At 39.7% G+C, this 19,434-nt stretch overlaps 5 protein-coding genes across 5 annotated transcripts; 3 read left to right on the top strand and 2 right to left on the bottom strand.

The window, feature by feature from the left end:
* The first annotated feature begins 101 nt into the window (after positions 1 to 101).
* Positions 102 to 3,098, top strand: LOC133729985 (uncharacterized). The gene is made up of 6 exons (XM_062157609.1): positions 102 to 717; positions 1,519 to 1,633; positions 1,759 to 1,930; positions 2,017 to 2,210; positions 2,329 to 2,473; positions 2,665 to 3,098. The coding sequence occupies exons 1-5, from the start codon at positions 230 to 232 to the stop codon at positions 2,452 to 2,454; spliced, it is 1,095 nt and encodes a 364-aa protein (XP_062013593.1). The 5' UTR covers positions 102 to 229; the 3' UTR covers positions 2,455 to 2,473; positions 2,665 to 3,098.
* A 239-nt stretch (positions 3,099 to 3,337) lies between these two features.
* LOC133729986 (uncharacterized) lies at positions 3,338 to 4,962 on the bottom strand. The gene is made up of 5 exons (XM_062157610.1): positions 4,494 to 4,962; positions 4,301 to 4,412; positions 4,104 to 4,185; positions 3,894 to 3,942; positions 3,338 to 3,670 (listed from the first exon to the last, which is right to left on the bottom strand). The coding sequence occupies exons 1-5, from the start codon at positions 4,887 to 4,889 to the stop codon at positions 3,524 to 3,526; spliced, it is 786 nt and encodes a 261-aa protein (XP_062013594.1). The 5' UTR covers positions 4,890 to 4,962; the 3' UTR covers positions 3,338 to 3,523.
* A 700-nt stretch (positions 4,963 to 5,662) lies between these two features.
* Positions 5,663 to 8,064, top strand: LOC133733639 (uncharacterized). The gene is made up of 8 exons (XM_062161290.1): positions 5,663 to 5,925; positions 6,022 to 6,115; positions 6,533 to 6,652; positions 6,746 to 6,794; positions 7,088 to 7,187; positions 7,300 to 7,361; positions 7,484 to 7,542; positions 7,677 to 8,064. The coding sequence occupies exons 1-8, from the start codon at positions 5,774 to 5,776 to the stop codon at positions 7,779 to 7,781; spliced, it is 741 nt and encodes a 246-aa protein (XP_062017274.1). The 5' UTR covers positions 5,663 to 5,773; the 3' UTR covers positions 7,782 to 8,064.
* A 2,931-nt stretch (positions 8,065 to 10,995) lies between these two features.
* On the top strand, positions 10,996 to 12,337 carry LOC133729989 (fruit protein pKIWI501). Its single transcript, XM_062157612.1, has 2 exons — positions 10,996 to 11,153; positions 11,587 to 12,337. Exons 1-2 carry the CDS (start codon positions 11,139 to 11,141, stop codon positions 12,061 to 12,063), a joined length of 492 nt encoding a protein of 163 aa, XP_062013596.1. The 5' UTR covers positions 10,996 to 11,138; the 3' UTR covers positions 12,064 to 12,337.
* A 931-nt stretch (positions 12,338 to 13,268) lies between these two features.
* LOC133729987 (E3 ubiquitin-protein ligase UPL5) lies at positions 13,269 to 18,991 on the bottom strand. Its single transcript, XM_062157611.1, has 3 exons — positions 16,694 to 18,991; positions 15,390 to 15,979; positions 13,269 to 13,971 (listed from the first exon to the last, which is right to left on the bottom strand). The coding sequence occupies exons 1-3, from the start codon at positions 18,585 to 18,587 to the stop codon at positions 13,708 to 13,710; spliced, it is 2,748 nt and encodes a 915-aa protein (XP_062013595.1). The 5' UTR covers positions 18,588 to 18,991; the 3' UTR covers positions 13,269 to 13,707.
* Positions 18,992 to 19,434: the final 443 nt, after the last annotated feature.

A 19,434-nucleotide genomic window follows, 5' to 3' on the forward strand; every position in this document is an offset into this window, starting at 1 on the left:
TACAGATAAGACCAATGAACCATGGATAAAACCAACGGGACAGACTCGTCATTTCAAATATTATAAAAGAGGATAGAGGTTAAAAAGAGTAGAGAGAGACAGAGAGGAAGAGAGAGATAGAGACAGAGAGAGAGAGAGAGAGCAGAAGGGGACTGAGAGAGAGAGAGAGAGAGAGAGACGAGAGCGTTTGTTTTTTCGGTTTATTCTGTTTAATATTTATGTAGGAGGGATGGTGTCGGACCAAGAAATAGCCGAAGGGGTGGAGACTGTGCTCCGTCAACAAGGCCCTAACAACGTCACCTCCGTAAACGGCGTCGTTCAGCAGCTAGAGGCCAAGCTAGGGTTGGACCTCTCCCACAAGGCTGCCTTCATTCGCGACCAGATCAGCTTCCTCCTCCGCCCCTATCCCCAGCACCAACAACAACAACAACAACCCCAACCGCCCCCACCAAAAGACCATTTTGCCCTCCACCACAACCCTTACCACCACCACCCTCAGTTCGCTCCCACACCATTCCTCCCCCAACAATTTCCTTCCCATTTTGCCCTCCACCCCCACTCCCGCCCTCCCCCTGAGGCCTACACCTTCCAGGCGCAGCAGCCGCCTCAGCAGCAGCTCCGGCATCCGGTGGCCCAGCCGCAGCAGCCGCCTCCCAAGTTCGAGGTCTTCGCCGCCCAGAATGCCACCGCCGTTGCCCCGGAACCGCCCAAAGACAGGTTTGCCCTTTAATTTTCACAATTCGAAATCGGAAATGAAAAGGTGGTTTTTAGGGTTTTCAATTTGTTCGAATTCACGAGGTTTGATTTCAAACGGAATTCATTTTACCCGTTGCGGATTACCACGGTGGATTAATTTGCATAGTTTGCTTGTTACTGCACGATTTTTACTGATTTTACTGCTCCATGTCCCTGTTATTGGCTTGTTCTAAATTATAATGCTTTTCTTTGTCTGCTTAAATTAAGCCGGATAACATAAGTTTTGAAAATTGTTTTGTAGCAAATGTGGAAACAAACGTATGAAAAGCATTTAGAATTTCTTATTATTGTTATGGGAAATTTTCGACCTTTCTGCTATCATATCATCTTTCATATAATAGTCAAAACTGTTGCAATTTTGTCCCGGTTCCTCAAATATGAAACACAAATCGTTAAGGGTCAGTGTTTACTGTTTACTTATGGCTTCGGTCTCACTCTAATTAAATAGAGCGTGGCTGTGGTACGTTTGCCATAAAGTTTGTTCAAGAGCCAGCCAGCATGCTTAAAGAACTGTAGCTAATCAAACTAGTTTTCATCTGTTCAGCTGCACATTAATCTTTGTATAAAAATATGGAGGATTATCTGTCTCGGGTAATTAGTTCAAAAGTAGCATCATCCTGTTATTAATTCACAGTTCTAGTCTCATCTTGTTGTTTTGTAGTTGTATGCTCTATAAGGACTCGCTGTTTATTTCATGTTGCGATTTAGCATTTGTAATGTCAATATATGACTTGCCGTGTTTATGCCTCGCGTAAATTGCAGTGCTCCGACTACTGGAACCAAAAGAAAGGGTGGGGCTGGGGGTTTAAATAAAGTCTGTGGTGTCTCACCTGAGCTTCAGGTTGTTGTTGGTGAACCGGCTTTGCCAAGGACTGAGGTTGTTACTCCCAAATCCACCAAGATTCTCTATTTATACTGCTTGTCAAGTCCATTGATGTGGCCAAGTGTTTTTATATAAATCTCAATGTGCGTTTGTGTTAATTTTTGTTTTACTTATTTCAGATTGTGAAGCAGCTCTGGGCATACATAAGGAAAAACAACCTCCAAGATCCAAGTAATAAGAGAAAGATTATTTGTGATGATGCCTTGCGCGTGGTATTTGAGACTGATTGTACTGACATGTTCAAGATGAATAAGCTGCTGTCCAAGCATATAATAACCCTTGGACCTAAAAGTATGTGAACTTTGTGAAATTTGTAACACCTTTTATTCCGTGACATCTTTGCTTAAGTTAATAATCTTTATCTTTTATAAATGCAGAGGAGCCAACTCAAGCTAAGCGAGTGAAGTTAGATGCTGAGTCTGCAACTGAAACTGATAGCGCTCAACCTGGTTCCTCTACTGTTACAATATCTGAAGCACTAGCTAAGTTTCTGGGTTTGGAAGGGAGGGAGATGCTTAAATCTGAGGCAATAAGACTTGTTTGGGAATATGTAAAGGCTAACAATTTGGAGGTGGGAATACATTCCTTTCTATCATTGATGAAGGATGACCTGTCGGTTTTGAGATTTCCCTGTTCATCCTAGACATTTGGAAATGAGACTGATTGTGGCTTTGGTTGTTTTTCTGTAGGATCCTGTAAATTCTATGGTGATTGTATGTGATCCAAAGCTCCATGAGCTTCTTGGATGCGAAAGCATATCTGCTCTGGGGGTTCAAGAGATGTTAGACCGCTATCATTTCATCAAACAGTCATGATTTGTGGTAGTCTTGACCGGTTAGTATAAGTTCCATTTGGTTAATCTTTGTTATTTCTCTTTTAGTTGTGCTTTCTGTTACATTTGATTTTTAGCGTCTTTGCTCAAAGCACCAGCATATTTGCTTAGGTTGTGGTGCTTTCCCCAAAATGCTTCTTCTGCTTATCGTATGCCTGATCTTTCCAAAGTAACTCTGTTTGTCTTCTTGCAGGGCATGGGACATTTGCCATCTGGTCTCTTCTGATGGTAGAGAAGATAGGGCAGAACCTTTTTTTTCTTTTTGGTGCACTGACATGGCTAGGAGCCTAGGTGATATGCTGTTTTACATGTATTGGTTGATTATATTTAGAATCTTATGTGTGCTTTGGTCACCGCAAGAAATTTCTTGGTATGCGGCCATTGCCCTGTCTTTAGTTCTTTGTAGTGGTCTTCTCCTAACCTTTAAAACTGTCACAGAATGATAAATGCTCTGTACAGCCTGGAAGGACCTTTGTTTGTAATATGTCGGATAGCAGGAAGTGTTAGTTTTAAGTTTTTAACTGCAACTGGTGTATCTTGTTCCTTGGCAGAAAACACAGGTTTAACTGTGATTTGTTTCATTTGCTGTATCGAATGGTAAATATATTTGCATACAGTTTCAAAGTATTGAAGTTCTTATTCTTAGAAGGTAACCTTTTTTCTGGCTAATGGTAAAATGATCGGCCCCAAACTGTGATATGTTAAGCAGGCATGTACTCCTTTACACCAAGGCTGCCCATCCTGCTTTTGGGGTTACCCATACCACAGCATGGCCTTAAAGCGCGGACAAGTTTGAATTTTAGTTTTACAGTCCTTGTAGAATAATGGTTACATTTATCCCATGCTTGCACTTGGCAAACCAAGCAGAGGCAATAATATTTACATTTATCCCATGCTTGGACTTGGCAAACCAAGCAGAGTCAATAATATTTACAACTCCATCTCAGATTCGTCTGAGCTTTCTTCACCATTTTCCGCTGACACGGTGGAGGAAGAATTTCAAATGGTTTCATTACATAAGATTAGTATCTGCAGCACCTCGAGTGAAAGACTTAATGCGAGATGAGCATCAAAGTGATTAGAAATGCAGCAATGATGAACACAAGGAGGATACTCAATACTACTTTGCTTCCCCCACCCTTGAATATTGCATTGGAACCCATCTTCTCCGTTAAAGCAGTCATAATTTCCATCATTTTCTGTAGATGTAATAGGAAAGGTTCAAATGAGTTTATCGAATTCGGGCATCTTCTAAATGTTGCACAAGATGTTCAGGCTCTTTATCATGAGGTGAAAATCAGAACAGACAGTTTTATGCAAATTCTCTTGTTATGACATCCAGTTTACTAAGATACACACCCAAAAAAAAAAAAAAAACGGTTTAGTGTGAGATATTTGCATGAAAATAGACACTAAACGTACCATCCTGGAAGGAATATGCCGGAGTGGTTCCGCGAACATCTCTGCATTTCTGAAAAAAAGATAGAGAACTCCAAACGTGAGTTTATCGAACAAATATATCGGTTCAAATTTACCTAGCTAGGTTCTATTCGACTTTGATCGAGTTACTTGTTTGTAGTGATTATCTTTGAAATAATACAGAAGCAAAGGCAGAAGCAAAACTGGACTCACTTTATCATCACTTTCCCCTTGTAGTGGTGGGATATATGGTAGCTAAAACCCTTTCCAAAAGGCGTATGCGTTTTGCTCCACCCTGCATATAAGTAGCCAAACATATCAGAAAGTAGATGGAATCAGATTTGATCGATCTTGAAGAAAAAGGTTCCATAACCTCATCGATCATCGATGTTTTGAGAATAAGGATGTACCTAAAGCCCACTCAACACCAACTTTCATCCCATCATGCAATGTTGGTTTTATAATAAAGTCAATTTCAGTTCCTAGGTGTCGGATTAGATTTAGGAAAAAATCCACCACTTTCTGCAAAAGTACCAACAAAATGGTGAAGGAAACTAACTTTTACAATAAAGGCTCTATAAGATTAAAATTAATCAACTTTACCTTTTTTCCTCGAAGGGGTTGGATGATTGAGGATAAGTTGCCTGCACACACGGGTTCATCTGCTATGACCTCCGATAACTCGAGAACATCTTTGTTCTTCATGGCTTCGTACAGTTTCAGCAGTTTTTCGAGAGCTCGTGGATCCTGCTGATCTTCTCCGCCTGCACCTTCTGGTGAGTTTTTAGCACAGAATATCGGCACCATCAACAACTCTCTGTGCCTTCTTTGAATCAAAGGTTGGCCTGAAAATGGTGGATGAAATTTACCAAAGGCATTGTTAGCTGTAATTTTCTTAGAATTTTTATGGATGGTATAGACAGGATTAACATGTGAAATTTGCATGGTATTCCTGTATATTATGTTATTGGTAATGATTGGGAAGGACACAAAAGCCATGATCAGTGAATCAAGGTTGTAATATTGCAAGACCTCAAAGCCATAAGACTGGAACCAAATTAAGCTAGCAACATATTTGTAATAGATACCAAACTAATTATCTAGAGCAAATGAATGAATGAAGCAACCTCTCCTAGCAAATACTACCAGCAAAAGTTAAGCATCTTTCTCAAAACTTGGCAAGATCAATAATACCTAGAGGTTATTCTACCCCTATGAACTTTTGTTACTCCAGAGCAGATTCTTTTTCTTTTTCTTCCTTAAGACCAAAAGATATCAAGTGTCTCCACAAAAAAAAAAAAAAAAAAAAAGGTTACGAAGGCAGAAAAAACATCATCTAACACTTCTGATCAAAACTTACCAATAAGTACCGGAACTTCAGATAAGGCTAGGAAGAAGAGTACACTATATGTCATCTTGTTTGCTCGGTGTAACAATTTATTAAAATTTATTTTATATGTATCAATATTTACTGAATTGACAGTGTCGGTTTTTGTATTTTGTGATCGGTTCAAGTTTTGAAAAATAAAAAACCGAATTCATCGATTCAGTTAGCGGTTAGTGTCCTAAAACGGAACCGATGGCTCCAAATCCATCCCTAATTTTAACCCGATGTCCAATTCTCTTTTCAATATTGTTGTAAACATGAATTACCGATACATCTACCGGGTCAGAGTTCTTCTCATTAAGATTTGGGCCATTACAAGAAGCCCAACAATTCAAAATGACTAAAACAGCCTCGAAATCCGTCTCTAGCCATTTGCTACCTGGACGGCTGAACCGGGATCAAAAACAACTCTCTAGAATAGATATTAGTTGAGAGAGAGAGAGAGAGAGACCCGAAACGAGCAGAGACGGTGTCGTTTTAGCTCCGAGCTCCAACAATGGCGGCAGATCTGGTGCTAGACACGGCGATCAGAGACTGGGTTCTGATCCCTCTCTCGGTCGTCATGGTCCTCATCGGAGTCCTCCGATACTTCGTCTCCAAGCTCATGCGCTCCAACCAAGTCCCCGATGCCAAAATCGTCAAAGAAGGGTCTGTGTATCCTTAACCCTAATTTCAACATGCTTACATGCTCGTATTCATTACTTATTTACAGTTTATCTAACTTTGTGAAGTTGAAATTCTCAGGCAATTGGTTATTAGGGCTCGGAATTTGCGTGCTTCTGCTAATTTCATACCTCCCAAGTCGTTTCGTGCTCGCCGATTTTACTTCAGCAACGAGGTTTGCTTATAATCCTCACTCTAATTGCTTATTGAGCACCTAACACCCTAGTTTTACATGTGTTCATCTGCAAATCGTAAACCGAAAAGAATGTCTGTTACTTTGTAGTGTTAATGTGTTGTTGAGCTGAGCATTGTGAACTTTGTAATTTGGCTCACAGCAATAGTTGCTTAAGCTCATCTTTTTATCGAAAAAATTCAGCTTCGAGTAACAGTTTAAGAGATAGTTTTCAATTAAAATCATGAGATTTTGCTGCGAGAAGCCGAATGTGAGTAACTGTAATGCTTCTGTCGGCTGTAATTTATGTGCTTTAGCTGTTGACACCTTTAGGGTTCTTTAAAGAAGGTGATTTTGCTGAAAGTAGGTTCTGGTCTTCTAGTTCTTATTGCTGAAGTCAAGTTGTTGTGATATTGCCAGGAAAATGGGTTGTTATTTGTTCCTAAGGGTCAGGCACAGAATCCACAGGCGCAGATGTTCTCTGATCCCAACATGGCTATGGACATGATGAAGAAAAATTTGTCTATGATCATACCCCAGGTATTTCAAATTGCAGAATCTATTATTGTAGTTTGGCTTGATTTTGTCAGATATAGTAACTGATACTCTTATGATTAATTTATTGTTGGCCAGACTCTTACATTTGCGTGGGTCAACTTTTTCTTCTCTGGATTTGTAGCAGGTTAGTTACTATATACCTCTTAAGCTAATTTCATGATCCTTGTGTAATTTATGACTTATTTATTTTGGATTTAGTAAACTATATGACTATGTTTCACCCTGTTATATCCTCAGCAGTGTTCTTTCACCTTGGTTTTGCATATATTTTCTTTAGGTTATTGAATATATAGTGTTATATAGTGTAGCTTGTATTTGCTCCAAAGTTTACCACTGTCCTATTCTCAAAACTAGTGTAAATATTCATATCACATGCTTAAGTTATCGTCTATGAGTGTTTCTTTTGCTTTTCCGCAGCCAAAATACCTTTTCCTCTTACTCAGAGGTTCAGGTCAATGTTGCAGAATGGGATTGACTTGAGCACTGTTGATGTCAGCTATGTCAGTAGCCGCTCATGGTACTTACCTATGTCTTAATTATGGAATTACTTAGTTACTCTCATTGATCTTTCACCTCTTGTGTGTTTGTTTATCTGATTCTGTCTAATTACTCAAAGTCACGTGTCTCAGGTACTTTCTCAATCTGTTTGGATTGAGAGGCTTGTTCAGTCTCATTCTGGGAGAAGAAAATGGTTAGTGCTAACTTATATGATCACTACATCATGGTATTTTACATGCTTAGGAAGTTTGTTCACACATGTAATTGTAGGAAGTTTATTAGGCTGGTGTACTAACACAAGCTTTTCTTATGCAGCCATGGATGATACTCAGCGTATGATGCAAATGAGTGGGTTCGGCATGGATCCATCAAAGGTAATAACCTAAGTGGTTTTCTGCAACACTTTCAAGGTTTAAGAGATTAATCACAGTAGATGTATCAGATGCCATGTTAACTCCTACTCCTAATCTAACTGGTTTCGGTGCTTATTTGATTTTGTATTGATCAGAGTTTGGGTGCTGAGAAGGACAGTCTTGATATAATCCAGCACGATTGGGCCTTACCAAAATTTGAGCATCGTGCGGAAGCTGTATTAAAGAAACTTGTCTGGTAAAGAATGAAATCCGGCAGTTAGCGTTGCTGGGCTGAGCCACAGTTCTCGGCTCCGTGCTCCATTCATCGGCCTCTTCTGCCAGCAGTGAAGTCAGTTAGTTTGAGCTATGAAAAATATAGCAACCTTTTGAGAAACATATCGCTCTAGTCTGTAGCAGCTTACACTCAAATTTATTCTGATTATTCATAACACTTTGCTGGTAGTAACTTGTAATCACTCAAGTGTTTCTAAATTTTCTAGGTTCTAGTCTGTTTTGTCAGACATGAAGCTTTTTTCTGATCAACCCCTTTTTATAGAGAAGCTTTCTCCTGTGACATGATACTTTTGGTCAAAAGAAAAGCCATTACTTTGGTTATTATGATTACCATCTGATGCTGCTACTTTAAAGATTCAGCAGCAGAAGTAAGATTCAATCAGTCTTCGAATTCCATAGTGGGCGAAACTTCAGAAGCTTTGATCCGAGTCGGAGGCCCGCTTTCGACAAGGTGGACCGGATGAGAAGTCGCCTGCTTACTTGAATATGCAAAAAGTAGGCATAGGAAAAGGAAAGATGTTTGCCTAATTAACGCTTGGGGTTCCAAAATAATGGTACTATTAACTGTCACGGGATTCCTTTCTTTTAGAATCATGATAAAAGGAAACGAAAGTTGCAGTTACAAGTTAGCTCACTTCCACATCCAGTTCTTCTTTTGGTTTGTCAAATTGGTAGGGATAGGTTAGAGATTGAAAGAGAGAAGTCTTTCTTTTTCCCCTACTAAATTCAATCATAGTGATCAATATTATCAAAAGTTGAAAGCTACAAATTTAGGTGGTTTCAGTTTTCTATTTTACCAGTCTTACTTTATACATTATTATCACTAGCTATGATTCAACAGATATTATACAAATACCACTTATATGATAGCATCCCCATTTTGATTGGGAGGAGCTCATGCGTGATGGATTAAGAGTCTTCTGTAAAGCTGCCATATCATACGAGATTGAGATGCGTCAATAATTAACTAATAAAAATTGATATATTTTAACTTTTTTGTGTTACAAGTGTTGAGAATCTCTCATGATATGGAAAGATCAGTGTAGAACAACTATTATATCAATGATTTGAATAAGTTTACGAGCTAAGATAAAAATTTGATATGTACGAAGTAATTCTCAAGTGGAGTTATTGTGTCCTATAACATGTTAGATTCACTAATAAAAAAATAATATAGTAACATGGTCATCATCACCACCAAGGCACCAAGTGAATTAAACAAAAAAATCCCAAATATACCAGTACCAGTAAAGCACCTACACTCACTCATCAAAGGAAGACTAACCTGGACTCATCAGTCCCATCCACGAGGAACATGGACAAACTAATCCACATCATCATTCAGATACAAAAGAATACTCTAACCAGCCTTTAGACTTTGTTCTCCCATAATTTAAAAGCTAATGAACAGGTCTAATTGACAGTTCTAGTCTAAACCTTAAACACACCCTAATCAAGTAATTTTTTCACCACAAGTTTTACCTAACCAAATTGAAGTTAAATCTAATGAAATTTAATTCCGCCAAAAAAACACAGATATAACAGTGAAACAAACCAAACAAACAAACTTCCAGATTGCATCATCTCGTGTTTACAGTAGAAACCAATCTGATCACACGAATCGAGGCATCATTTGCCAAAAACCAACTCACGTCCAAAATTCCGAGTTAATCCGTAGACTGTTACATAGGTACTATATATATACTAGAGATCCACAATATTCTTGAGGGGACAACTTAATGACGGATATGCCCTTTACTTAGTTTAGCCAATGCAAAAATAACAATGGGTAGCATGGGTAATGCACTGGGTACATGATCAGAGCGATGAGTGTAGTCCAGCAGGGAACATCGGACGGCTCGGAGTGGGTCCCGAGTCACGAGCGTCCTACCTGGAAAGCATGACGAACATGGCCCACGTGGCCCACCAAAAGCATGAAGGGGCGGTTCCTAAAGCCAAGCGCAATGGGCCGAAAAAGCATGAAAAAGTCGGAGACGGCAGCGTTTTGATTAGTTTAGCGTGGGGCCCGCTTGGGCGGGGAGGCATGGGGCGGTAATGATCGTTGATGGTGGTGTGGGTCCCGTACAGGACTAGCATCAGGCACCGTCGTTTGAAAGGTTTGGTTTCTTTTGCTTGGCTCACGTCCATTGATGTGGTGAGATTAAATCAATCGCCGTCTGCCTTTTTTGGGTTGGTTCTGGTTCGGGTGATGATGATGATTAGTGTGAAATTAAGAAGACCATAAACAACGGTAAACATTTTGACTACAATAGTAAAAAGCTGTCTCCATCTTTTTAACCCCCTCGGAAACAATGTAATCAATCTTGTATCCCATTCTAATTTATTGAAAATTATTTGGTACGGTGAACCGTAAAACGCGTTTAAAATTTAAAGTTACAATGATGATGCAACAAGTGCGGTTAACTAAAAACGCATGTAACTGAAGATTTGACTGAAACAAATCCGTCCGTTTAACAGAAATAATATCATCAACCTTGATGCTAAAGAGTAAATGCGTTCAAAGTTTAGAGTTACAATGATATGAAGTGCAGTTAACTAAAAAACGCATGTAACTGAACATTTGACTAAAACAAACCCGTCCGTTTGATTTTGATTTATTCATATTTTTTTAATGTATTAAGCGTTCAATTGCTATTAATTGAGGTAGAGAATGTATTATTAGTATATATCTAGTGAGGAAAATTGAATTATAATCCAGCATCGAGCAATTTTTTCAAGGCAATGTGAGGGTGGGTTACAATGATGTTTTACGTTGCAAAAGCAATTTTAGTACTACTACTAATTAACACAAAATTTAGTGTAAAAATCAAATGGAGGCAGAAGAACATGAATGCATGATGGTCAGTCTCCTAGAAGCCCTACTGCACAAAACACAGGAAAACCCACTCAAAAGAAAGATATGATGCTGATATATGAGAAAATGGCCTCCACCATTTGCTCATTCATGTACATTACAATAGTTATTTCTATTGAAAAGAGTACCCTCCATCTAAATAACTCATTTCTTTACAAAAACAAAAAACCAAAATACATTTACAACTAGACAAGCTAATGTCCTTTTAATCTTGTGTCAGTGACATGAGGTGTCAAATTGCAAATTGCTAATTGCAAAAAGATTCTTCTTCAAGTGCTCACACACTCTCTCCCGTTCTTTTTTATTAGACTGAGGCTCTCACACAGCTATATATAGCTCTCACATTGATCATTTCTTTCACTCACTACAAACTAAGCACTCTTTGTTCTTCAAGCATCATCTCTTCTCTCAACTTTCCGTTCAATTTTTACTACCCTTTGCTCCAGAAATGGCCGGCGTTGAGGTAACTTGAGCTATACTGTATCGTCTTTTTCGAGATCTTTCTGGTTCATTTAAAAAAAAACCCATCTTCATTTAGGTTGTGATGGTTCATCCAACATAACTTGTGACCTAAGCATCACGGGATTTTTTTTTTTGAGGGGAATGGAAGACTGATCCATTGATATAAAATCATACGACCGCACTCGGTCAAGCTTGAGAGGTCCGGAGCTTGTTGCAGTTTTCATGTAAAAAATTGGTTCTCAGTTTTCTTGTTCAAAAAGAAATAAAATCTGTACTGGTTTTCTGATTTTGTTCCGAGTACAAAGGTTTGGAAATCTATTGATCTATGTGGGAAACTTAACATTATATGTGTATATAGTAGTAGTAGCAGCTTCTTTTAACAGTAGTAAAAATACAACTGATAATCTGACGAACTAAACTCGGTGTTGATCAAGGTTGCACCAGCAGCAACATTTCAAGAGACTGAGACAAAGCCAGTCGAAGTGACCAAGACCGAAGAGCCAGTAGCTGCACCACCTGCCCCCGAGACTGAAACCACCGAAGAACCAAAGGAAACAACACCACCAGCAGAAGCAGAAGCAGAGGCACCAGCTGCTCCGGAACCTGAAGCAGAAGCAGAAGCTCCAGTTGCACCAGTTGAAGTTGAGACCAAGGAGGTGGCAATAGAGGAAGTTAAGGCTGAGGCCAAGGAGGTAGCAGCAGAACCAGAAGCAGAGAAACCAGTGGAAGAAGAGGCTCAAGAGGTTAAAGCCGAAGAGCCTGCTGCTGCTGTTGCTGAGGAGACCACTGAAGCTGCTGAGGAACCAGTGGCGGCTCCGGTAGTCGATGAGAAAGTAGAGAAACCAGTTGAAGCACCAAAGGAGCCTGCTGAGGTTACCACAGCAGAAGTTCCAGTTGAGAAGGCTGAGTAGAACGATCACAACTTCGTGGGTTCTAGTCAAAGTTGGTCAGCAATTTTAGTTACATATCTATTTTATTTTCTCAGTTTATTATCATTATGATAAGGGTAAGGCTTTCAGCCAGAGTAATGGGGAATGGCATTTGGGATCTAAAGGCTTTAAATTACTGTAAACAGAATGATATGGTGAGCTGAGAGTGAGAGTCTAGTGAATTGGTAATTGGTATGGTGTGATGAGTTGTGATTTCTGTTAGTTTCGAATAATATTATTATTGGTTTTATATTCATGTTTTAGAATTTTGGTAACATTCTCTTTGGTATGGGTTATTGGTACTCCAGACATTGTTCATTCTCTCGATCTTGTTGGCAATTCTCCATTAAATTTCTTCTTTTATCTGGAGAATTAGTTGATAACCTTGCGAACATGCAAAAAAAACAGATGATCTGTTCCGAAAGATTTCATCGCACTGAATTCGAATAACTGTTACATGTTATACAGCATGTCATACTAGAGGAAAAATATGTTAAAGATCAAGTTTACAAAGACTATGAAACAAAATCTCGACTACAACCTAAGAGGGTTAAATTGAAAAGGAAGCCTGCAAATGAAAAGAACGAATTCATATCCCTCAGCATCTTGAACATGACGTAGGCGGCCACAAAGTTGGTTTCTTGGGAACATGTCTTGAATAAATCCCCTCACAAAAGGTTGAGAGGAACTTTTTTATTTATTTATTTTTTATTAAAGTTTTCCCTGAAACTGGTCATTTTTTAAAAGGTAAAACTCGATTTTACGTGACTTCTTAGAATTGCAGGATGGGAGTATCTCACCTACAACATCGTTATCTAGAAGATAATGCAGATGATACACGGAACCCAAAACATATTATGAAAACCAAAACCCCAGCAAAGTTGCTTGATTGCATTATATAAATAGACGATGATAATATAATCATATCAGATATTACATGCCAAAGTGCCAAACCCCTGTAAAAGGGAGGAATTTGGGTTTCGGGTGGCCTGGGATCTTCAGCTTTCTGAGATCGCATCTATACAATATGATGATAATGATTAAAGGCCTAATTCAATGATGATTTTGTTCAGCTAAAGAAAAAGGGCCTGTAATAAACTAATAACGAATGGCTTTTGCAGTTTTGCTAGACCCTAAGCACACTATATACAGCATATATTCGCATACACATTACAGCATTGCACACGTTTCTTTGAAAGATAATTCATATATTTATAGCCAGAGACTACAAAGTACATCAATTAATTATAATGGAAAATAATTTACCATAACAGGGCATAGAAGGGTAAATCTTTGTAAAGACTTGCATGTCATTGCATATTCTATCTGTGCTAGTTAATGTCATGAAAACCAACATCCGTTAAGCAGAGAAAACTTCTTATTTCTCGCCTCCTGATTTATTTATACTATACCCCTCCTATATAAACAGTTGACAAAAAGAGCAATGACATGGCAAACCTTCAAGCAAAGAAAAACACAACTAAGCACAATCTGACAAAATAGTCCACTGACAAAACGAAACCATGAAAGTATCCTATATTCTGTACAACCTGAATGCAAGTTTTTCTTATGTGCAGTCAAAATCCCCCTTTTTACCCCCCTAAAATGCAGATAGCAACTAATATATTACCATGTCCCAAAGCTGCTGCCAACATGTTCTTGGGTGATGATGTTGAGGCGACCTCTCATGACAGCCATGGATGGATAAGGTGGGAAGCACAGCCGGTAAAAGCATGTATGAGATGAAGGCAATCGACTAGGAGGCTCTGAGGACTTGTAGATGTACAGCCGCGAAGCCAAGCCACGGAACCCCTCAACTGGAAGGTACTTCACAGAAGTCCAAAAGAAGAGAAGAACCTTTCTCTGCTCTGCCGACATTTCCCCAACAATCTGCAGAACTCAGAAACATAATTTAATTATAACAACAAAGTAGTGACAACTAAGGGAGTTAATTTATATTGCCAATCAGCTGATAATACAACAGAGCACTCAAATACTGCCACAGTAAATTACTTCATTTTTTTTTTTTTTTTTTTTTTGACTTTGTCAAGGGGAACCCAAAAGCTTCCTAGGCCCAAGATAAACCCCTTCAGCGCATGTGAAATGCTCCAACTGTGCATTGCAGCACAGTGCCTGGCCACAGTAAATTACTTCATTGACTTGGTTCTAAGCTCAAAGCTTACTAAAATAAAGATGCTTTCGGCTTTGCTTTTGCTCTTATTAAACATTTAGCTTGCATGAGGGATCCGAGAGAAGAGAGACATATATTAATCTGGCAAGATAAGGCTTGAAGGTGAAAAATTGATGCTAAACATGATTTTCATCATGCTGGTCATAATGATAAATACATACATACTCAAAAGGAAACCATCACACTCTTCTTCATCAACAAAGTGTATTCATCCTTGTTTAAGATATGCCACATGTATTTACAGAAGGTATAAGAAGCAATCAAGACAAACAAGTACAGAAGATAACATTTCAGTTTCATCTGGAAAGTAAGATTTCAAATCTATGCATTTTAGTTAATGTTTATAGTTCAATTGCCAGAATGTGTAATGTTCACAATAAATAAAAGTTAATATATTTATATGAAGAAATAGAAATGCATGGAATTAAATAGTCCATTGTAAGTAGCCATTTCATACTCATAACATTATATCATATCTAGTCATCTGAAATCCAATTCAAATATCTTGCATATTTATTTTGTCTTATCAAATCAATAAAAGCTTGTTCTCACAATACAGAATCTTTCCACCCAAATAAAGCCCAACATTATGATTTGTAGAAAACTTCCTCCATTTGAAGTGTGCAGCATTTGAATCCTAGGACGCAGATCGCATACCACTCATGTCTACCGGGGTTCTATAAATATTTTAATGCTTAAAAGGAGTTAGTTTTAAAGATATCCAATTCATACATAGTTCTTGATTGAAACAAAGTTGCTTAAGCATTGGGCAAAAATTCTACATAGTTCTTTACTATTTGATTTTCACCAAGAAAGACAACACCCTAGGCAAAATAATAGACGCCAATGTGATACATATAGTATCACATTCACATATACTTGTTTCCTGACATCTAGATTTTAAACAACAAAAATTGTTTATCATAGCAGATGAAGCCACCCACACCCACCCAATGCAAACAATCATATGGTAAAACAAGTAAGCCAACCTTATTTGTGCTTTATGCACTCAAGTAGTGAAAGAAACTGAAAAAAAAAAAAGAAAAAAAAAAAAGGAGGAAATACCAAGGCTAGCAGTCATGTTTGTAAGACCAGAAGCTAGAGAGTATATATATACCTTCCAGAACCAAGATATTTGAGTATCAGTCTCTTTGTAGCCATTGTACTCAGTATGTGCCTTCCAGTCTTCAACACTAATAGCACTTTCACTTCCATGTAGCATCCAATCAAGATCTTCTAGCTCTAAACTTCGGAAAAAGAAAGTCTGGAGCACTGAGTTGGAGAGAATATCACCAAAACCTTTTGCAAAATGCTTCACTTGTTCAGTGATAGATATGACAAACCGATGCTTAATAAGAAGTTTAACATATTCCTCCCTGTTCTTGCTGGTTACAACAATGTTTCTCCCACCAGCACGAAGCTCAACAGTTTTCCTGGATCCCAACTCCTCCACTTCTCTAACAAATGTCAATCCTAAAGCATCTGAATCAATAAAGTCGGGATCCATTTCCAGAATCTGCTTGCAACTATTATACAAGTAAGGATCAGCATCCCGTATGTCTTCCAAAGATGGTAAAGTTCCAGCCAACTGTTGGAAAAATATACGGTCAAAGACTATGCCCACTTGCACTTTATGCATTAAAGCTAACGCAATCACCCGGCCAGCAAAGGTGAAATAGTCGAGATGCATAGGATCCACCTTAGATGCTGCAAACAGAAAAGACGCATCAACTGAAACTAATTCTAATTTGAAACGAGGTCTTTCAGCCAGATGATATATGTCATAAACTGTGTTGAAGCACATACAATATAGATTAAAAGCCTACCAACTTAAGTCCTGTCCCGAATCAAGAAAGAAACATAGGCCTGAGGAGGTTGCCTAAAGTGTATTAGCCTAAGGCCAAAGTCATACCAAAATTAGCTAACTCAGCAGCAGAAAAGTTCTCTCTGTATACATGATCCACCTAAACATAGATTACCTATGATTTCAAACAATAATCTCTACCATTGCTTAGCATTTTGTAAAGAAGATCTAATAGGTCAGATTCAACGAAGTAAAGCATTGATGTAATGACCACATATTAGTCAAAAAGAAATAAAGCATCATAGACACACATAATATCAGATGAGGATATTTACTGTTTTTGATAGTTATATAACCTAAGCTCGCCTATGATATTATTGGTGCCTGAATTTACTTGCATATATTTCTGTTTCTCTGCAGTTGAATTCAGAGGCCAAAAATTTGGGTCCAGACACTCAATATCATATCGCATTTCAAAACCATGTCGAAACAAAATCTATGCATAGTTTAGTCAAATGTTTGTCTTTGCAATAAAAATAATACAGTTTCATCAAAAAGAAAAAATTGAAAGTGTGTGTTATTCAACAGCATGCATTTAAAGGACATAGGAAGCATACCTGGATTAGGATAGAATCGTCTCCGGTCATTAGGGCATGCCACAAAAAGTGCATTTTGTGGATTAAATATGTCCTGGCATACCAAAAAGAACCATTCCCGCAGTACACCTGGACCTGTAGCTTCCTCATTTTTAAATTCCATAAATAATCCAGCATGCAGTGACTCGGGTTCTGCACTTCCTATGTATGCAAATGATTCTGACAATAACTGAGACCTATCAATCAGCATCTCATGTAACTCCTCATAGTCTTCTTTAACATCAGGGAACATCATCATAGCCAAATGCCTTCGGGACTCGAAATCAAGTACATCTTTGTGCTCAAGAAGCCACTGATGATCGTCACTTCGCTTTGCATATTTCACAACTAGTGCACATATTGCAGTCTTTCTAAGCCTCAGAGTCGTCCAAAATTGTTCTTCCCCACCCTGATAGAGTTTACAAATCCCATGTAGTTCCTTCAAAACAGCAAGATACTGAGACCATCCAGAATGAACAATATCACTGTCCCCCTTTCCTTTCCCAGCCAAGCACTCTACCACTTTGGTAAGGCACAAAGCCATTCTTTTCAGCAAATCAGCAAGTATACTACGAAGAAGCTCAATCTCTTCCCCAAACACGGGGTACTTAGCAGCCTGTGCTTTCGAGGATGCACAAATGGGACCCGTATAATACACTTCTTTGGCAATTGCAGTACGCATGGGGAGCAAGAATGCCTTAAAATCACGCACATCATCCAACAACGGCCTAAGACTCCCAGGCGACTCCATACTCAGCTCCAAATCCTTAGACAAACTATTTGCCACCTCAGTGAGAAAGGGGTAAATCTCCTTCAACCTAACCAACTGATCAACACACTCTGAGTCCTGCAAACCCCCAGCATTCTCCCAAAACGAACCTAGAGCACTCCTGCACAAGATGTACAGAGGGTCCTCCTGCCCTACTCTTCTCAGAAACTTACAGAACTCTAACACTATCGGTGCGCAGTGATTATGCAAGTTTTTGGGCAACAATGTAGCATATGAATTCAGGAAATACTTAATCGACTCTTCTGCAATGTCTTTGTTACCTGCAACAGGCGAATTGTAGAGCATGAACAATGACAATGGCGCCGAGGAGGGTATAAACACCTGCATATGGCTAGCTCCAGAGTCCTCCGTCTTCTCCTTCTGAGCCATTGCCAAGTACTGGCTGAGGCGGCTCTTGATGTACTTCAATGGCTCGTGCACCTTTTCGCTGCGGCAGAGCCGAAAAGAAACCGAGACCAAGTCCTCCAGGACCTGCCAGGCCTGAGGATGGTGAGTGCTCCGGAGGCGGCCGACGAGCTGCAAGCTGGCGTCGTTTTGGATTGAGCACTGGGCCAGGGACTGTTCCCACTGGAGCTGCTTGCCTCGGTAAATGAGCCTCTGCTCCGTCGCCGGAATGCGGGTGATCGCCTCTATGCGCTCGTGGAGCGTCTTGACGGAGTCGTGCGCGTGGGCCTGGATTACCAGAGTGTTGCCGCCGGAGATCGTTTTGATGAAGAATTGGAGCATCGGCCAGGACCGAGTCAACTCGTGGCGAGTGGACTCGGCGCGGGAGGAGGCCGATCGGGCGGCGGTGGAGACTCGCGAATTGGAATTGAGGTGGAACGACTGAGGCTGCGTCGCCGCTGCGCCGTTGTTGGAGGACGAATCGACGGCGTTGGGCTCGTCCTTCCTCATTCTGACGTGGACTAGGTCAGAAACGACGGCGTCGTCCTCGTCGTCCGAGAACGTCGACAGGCCGCCATACTCGTCCAGTTTCCGCTTCGACGACAGTCGCGCCGCCGCGGCCACCGCCACGCCCGCGCTGTTGTCGCTCCCGCTGCCGCGCTGGTGCGCCACCCAATCGCCGACGGGGCTGTTGCCGGACATTTACAGGTGGGCCTCACCCGCCAAAACGGTTCCGGTTCTTCTCCTCTCTCAATTTCTCTCTCTGTGTTTGAAGAAATCAAAGCCCCCACTCCGCCTTTAAGAATCGATCACGAAATCAAGAAGGTGAGGTTGAATTAGAGGGAGGCGGAGGCGGTGGTGATCGGTGGTGGTGGTCGTCTCTGACGTCTGGGCTTCAGAGCCGTCATCTACAAAGAGGAGGACTGTAATCCCACGCTAATAAATTTGGCTTCCTTTTATATTTTCCGGTTAATTTAACCATCCCGAAAGGTTTGTGCTTTCGATGCCCTGCTCAATTTACCAAACTAGCCCTCCTCTGACCGAATAAAAACAAAACCTAAACTGTCCTCTACTTCTCTCTGCTTCTGCTTCTGCTTCTGCTTCTTCTTCTTCTTTGGTGGCTGGGGTTAGGTGCGGAGGGGCTCACGGAAATTCCAATCCCCCTAGCCTCTCGAGCTCAATTGGGACATTTTTAATTAGACAAATGAGCCCCTTTTTAATAAGATTTCTATAATCAATGAATTTAGTTTTGAAATTGTCTTAATAATGTATTTTCTTATTGGAAGTTTCTATTATCGGATTCTAGATACATTCGTTATTATCTGTATCTTAATCATTAGGTGAATGCACCTGAAACTGTCGAAATATATTACCTGATAAGTAAAGAGTACTAATGAACTTACTTTTTTTTTTTTTTTTGTATTGAATTTCGTAACGTTCTCTCTTGAAGATGTTTTCTTCTAATGGTAAACTTTTAATTCATCAATGTGCTAAAAATCAAATAGATATGAATGTATTTATCCAAACAAAATCAATTTTCTGACCCGCT

The sequence above is a fragment of the Rosa rugosa genome, chromosome 2 (genome assembly GCF_958449725.1).
Source record: "Rosa rugosa chromosome 2, drRosRugo1.1, whole genome shotgun sequence".
Classification (NCBI taxonomy): Eukaryota; Viridiplantae; Streptophyta; class Magnoliopsida; order Rosales; family Rosaceae; genus Rosa; species Rosa rugosa.

Coding starts and splice junctions, on each gene's coding strand:
- LOC133729986 (XM_062157610.1), bottom strand. CDS start 4,889: ATGGCTTTTGTGTCCTTCCCAATCATTACCAATAACATAATATACAGG. Junction 4,413..4,493: donor AACCCCTTCGAGGAAAAAAG/GTAAAGTTGATT, acceptor GTACTTTTGCAG/AAAGTGGTGGATTTTTTCCT. Junction 3,943..4,103: donor AAGGGGAAAGTGATGATAAA/GTGAGTCCAGTT, acceptor TCTTTTTTTCAG/AAATGCAGAGATGTTCGCGG.
- LOC133733639 (XM_062161290.1), top strand. CDS start 5,774: ATGGCGGCAGATCTGGTGCTAGACACGGCGATCAGAGACTGGGTTCTG. Junction 5,926..6,021: donor GCCAAAATCGTCAAAGAAGG/GTCTGTGTATCC, acceptor TGAAATTCTCAG/GCAATTGGTTATTAGGGCTC. Junction 7,188..7,299: donor TATGTCAGTAGCCGCTCATG/GTACTTACCTAT, acceptor CACGTGTCTCAG/GTACTTTCTCAATCTGTTTG.
- LOC133729987 (XM_062157611.1), bottom strand. CDS start 18,587: ATGTCCGGCAACAGCCCCGTCGGCGATTGGGTGGCGCACCAGCGCGGC. Junction 15,980..16,693: donor ACGATTCTATCCTAATCCAG/GTATGCTTCCTA, acceptor TTCTGTTTGCAG/CATCTAAGGTGGATCCTATG. Junction 13,972..15,389: donor AAATATCTTGGTTCTGGAAG/GTATATATATAC, acceptor TGAGTTCTGCAG/ATTGTTGGGGAAATGTCGGC.
- LOC133729985 (XM_062157609.1), top strand. CDS start 230: ATGGTGTCGGACCAAGAAATAGCCGAAGGGGTGGAGACTGTGCTCCGT. Junction 718..1,518: donor CCGGAACCGCCCAAAGACAG/GTTTGCCCTTTA, acceptor CGTAAATTGCAG/TGCTCCGACTACTGGAACCA. Junction 1,931..2,016: donor AATAACCCTTGGACCTAAAA/GTATGTGAACTT, acceptor TTATAAATGCAG/AGGAGCCAACTCAAGCTAAG.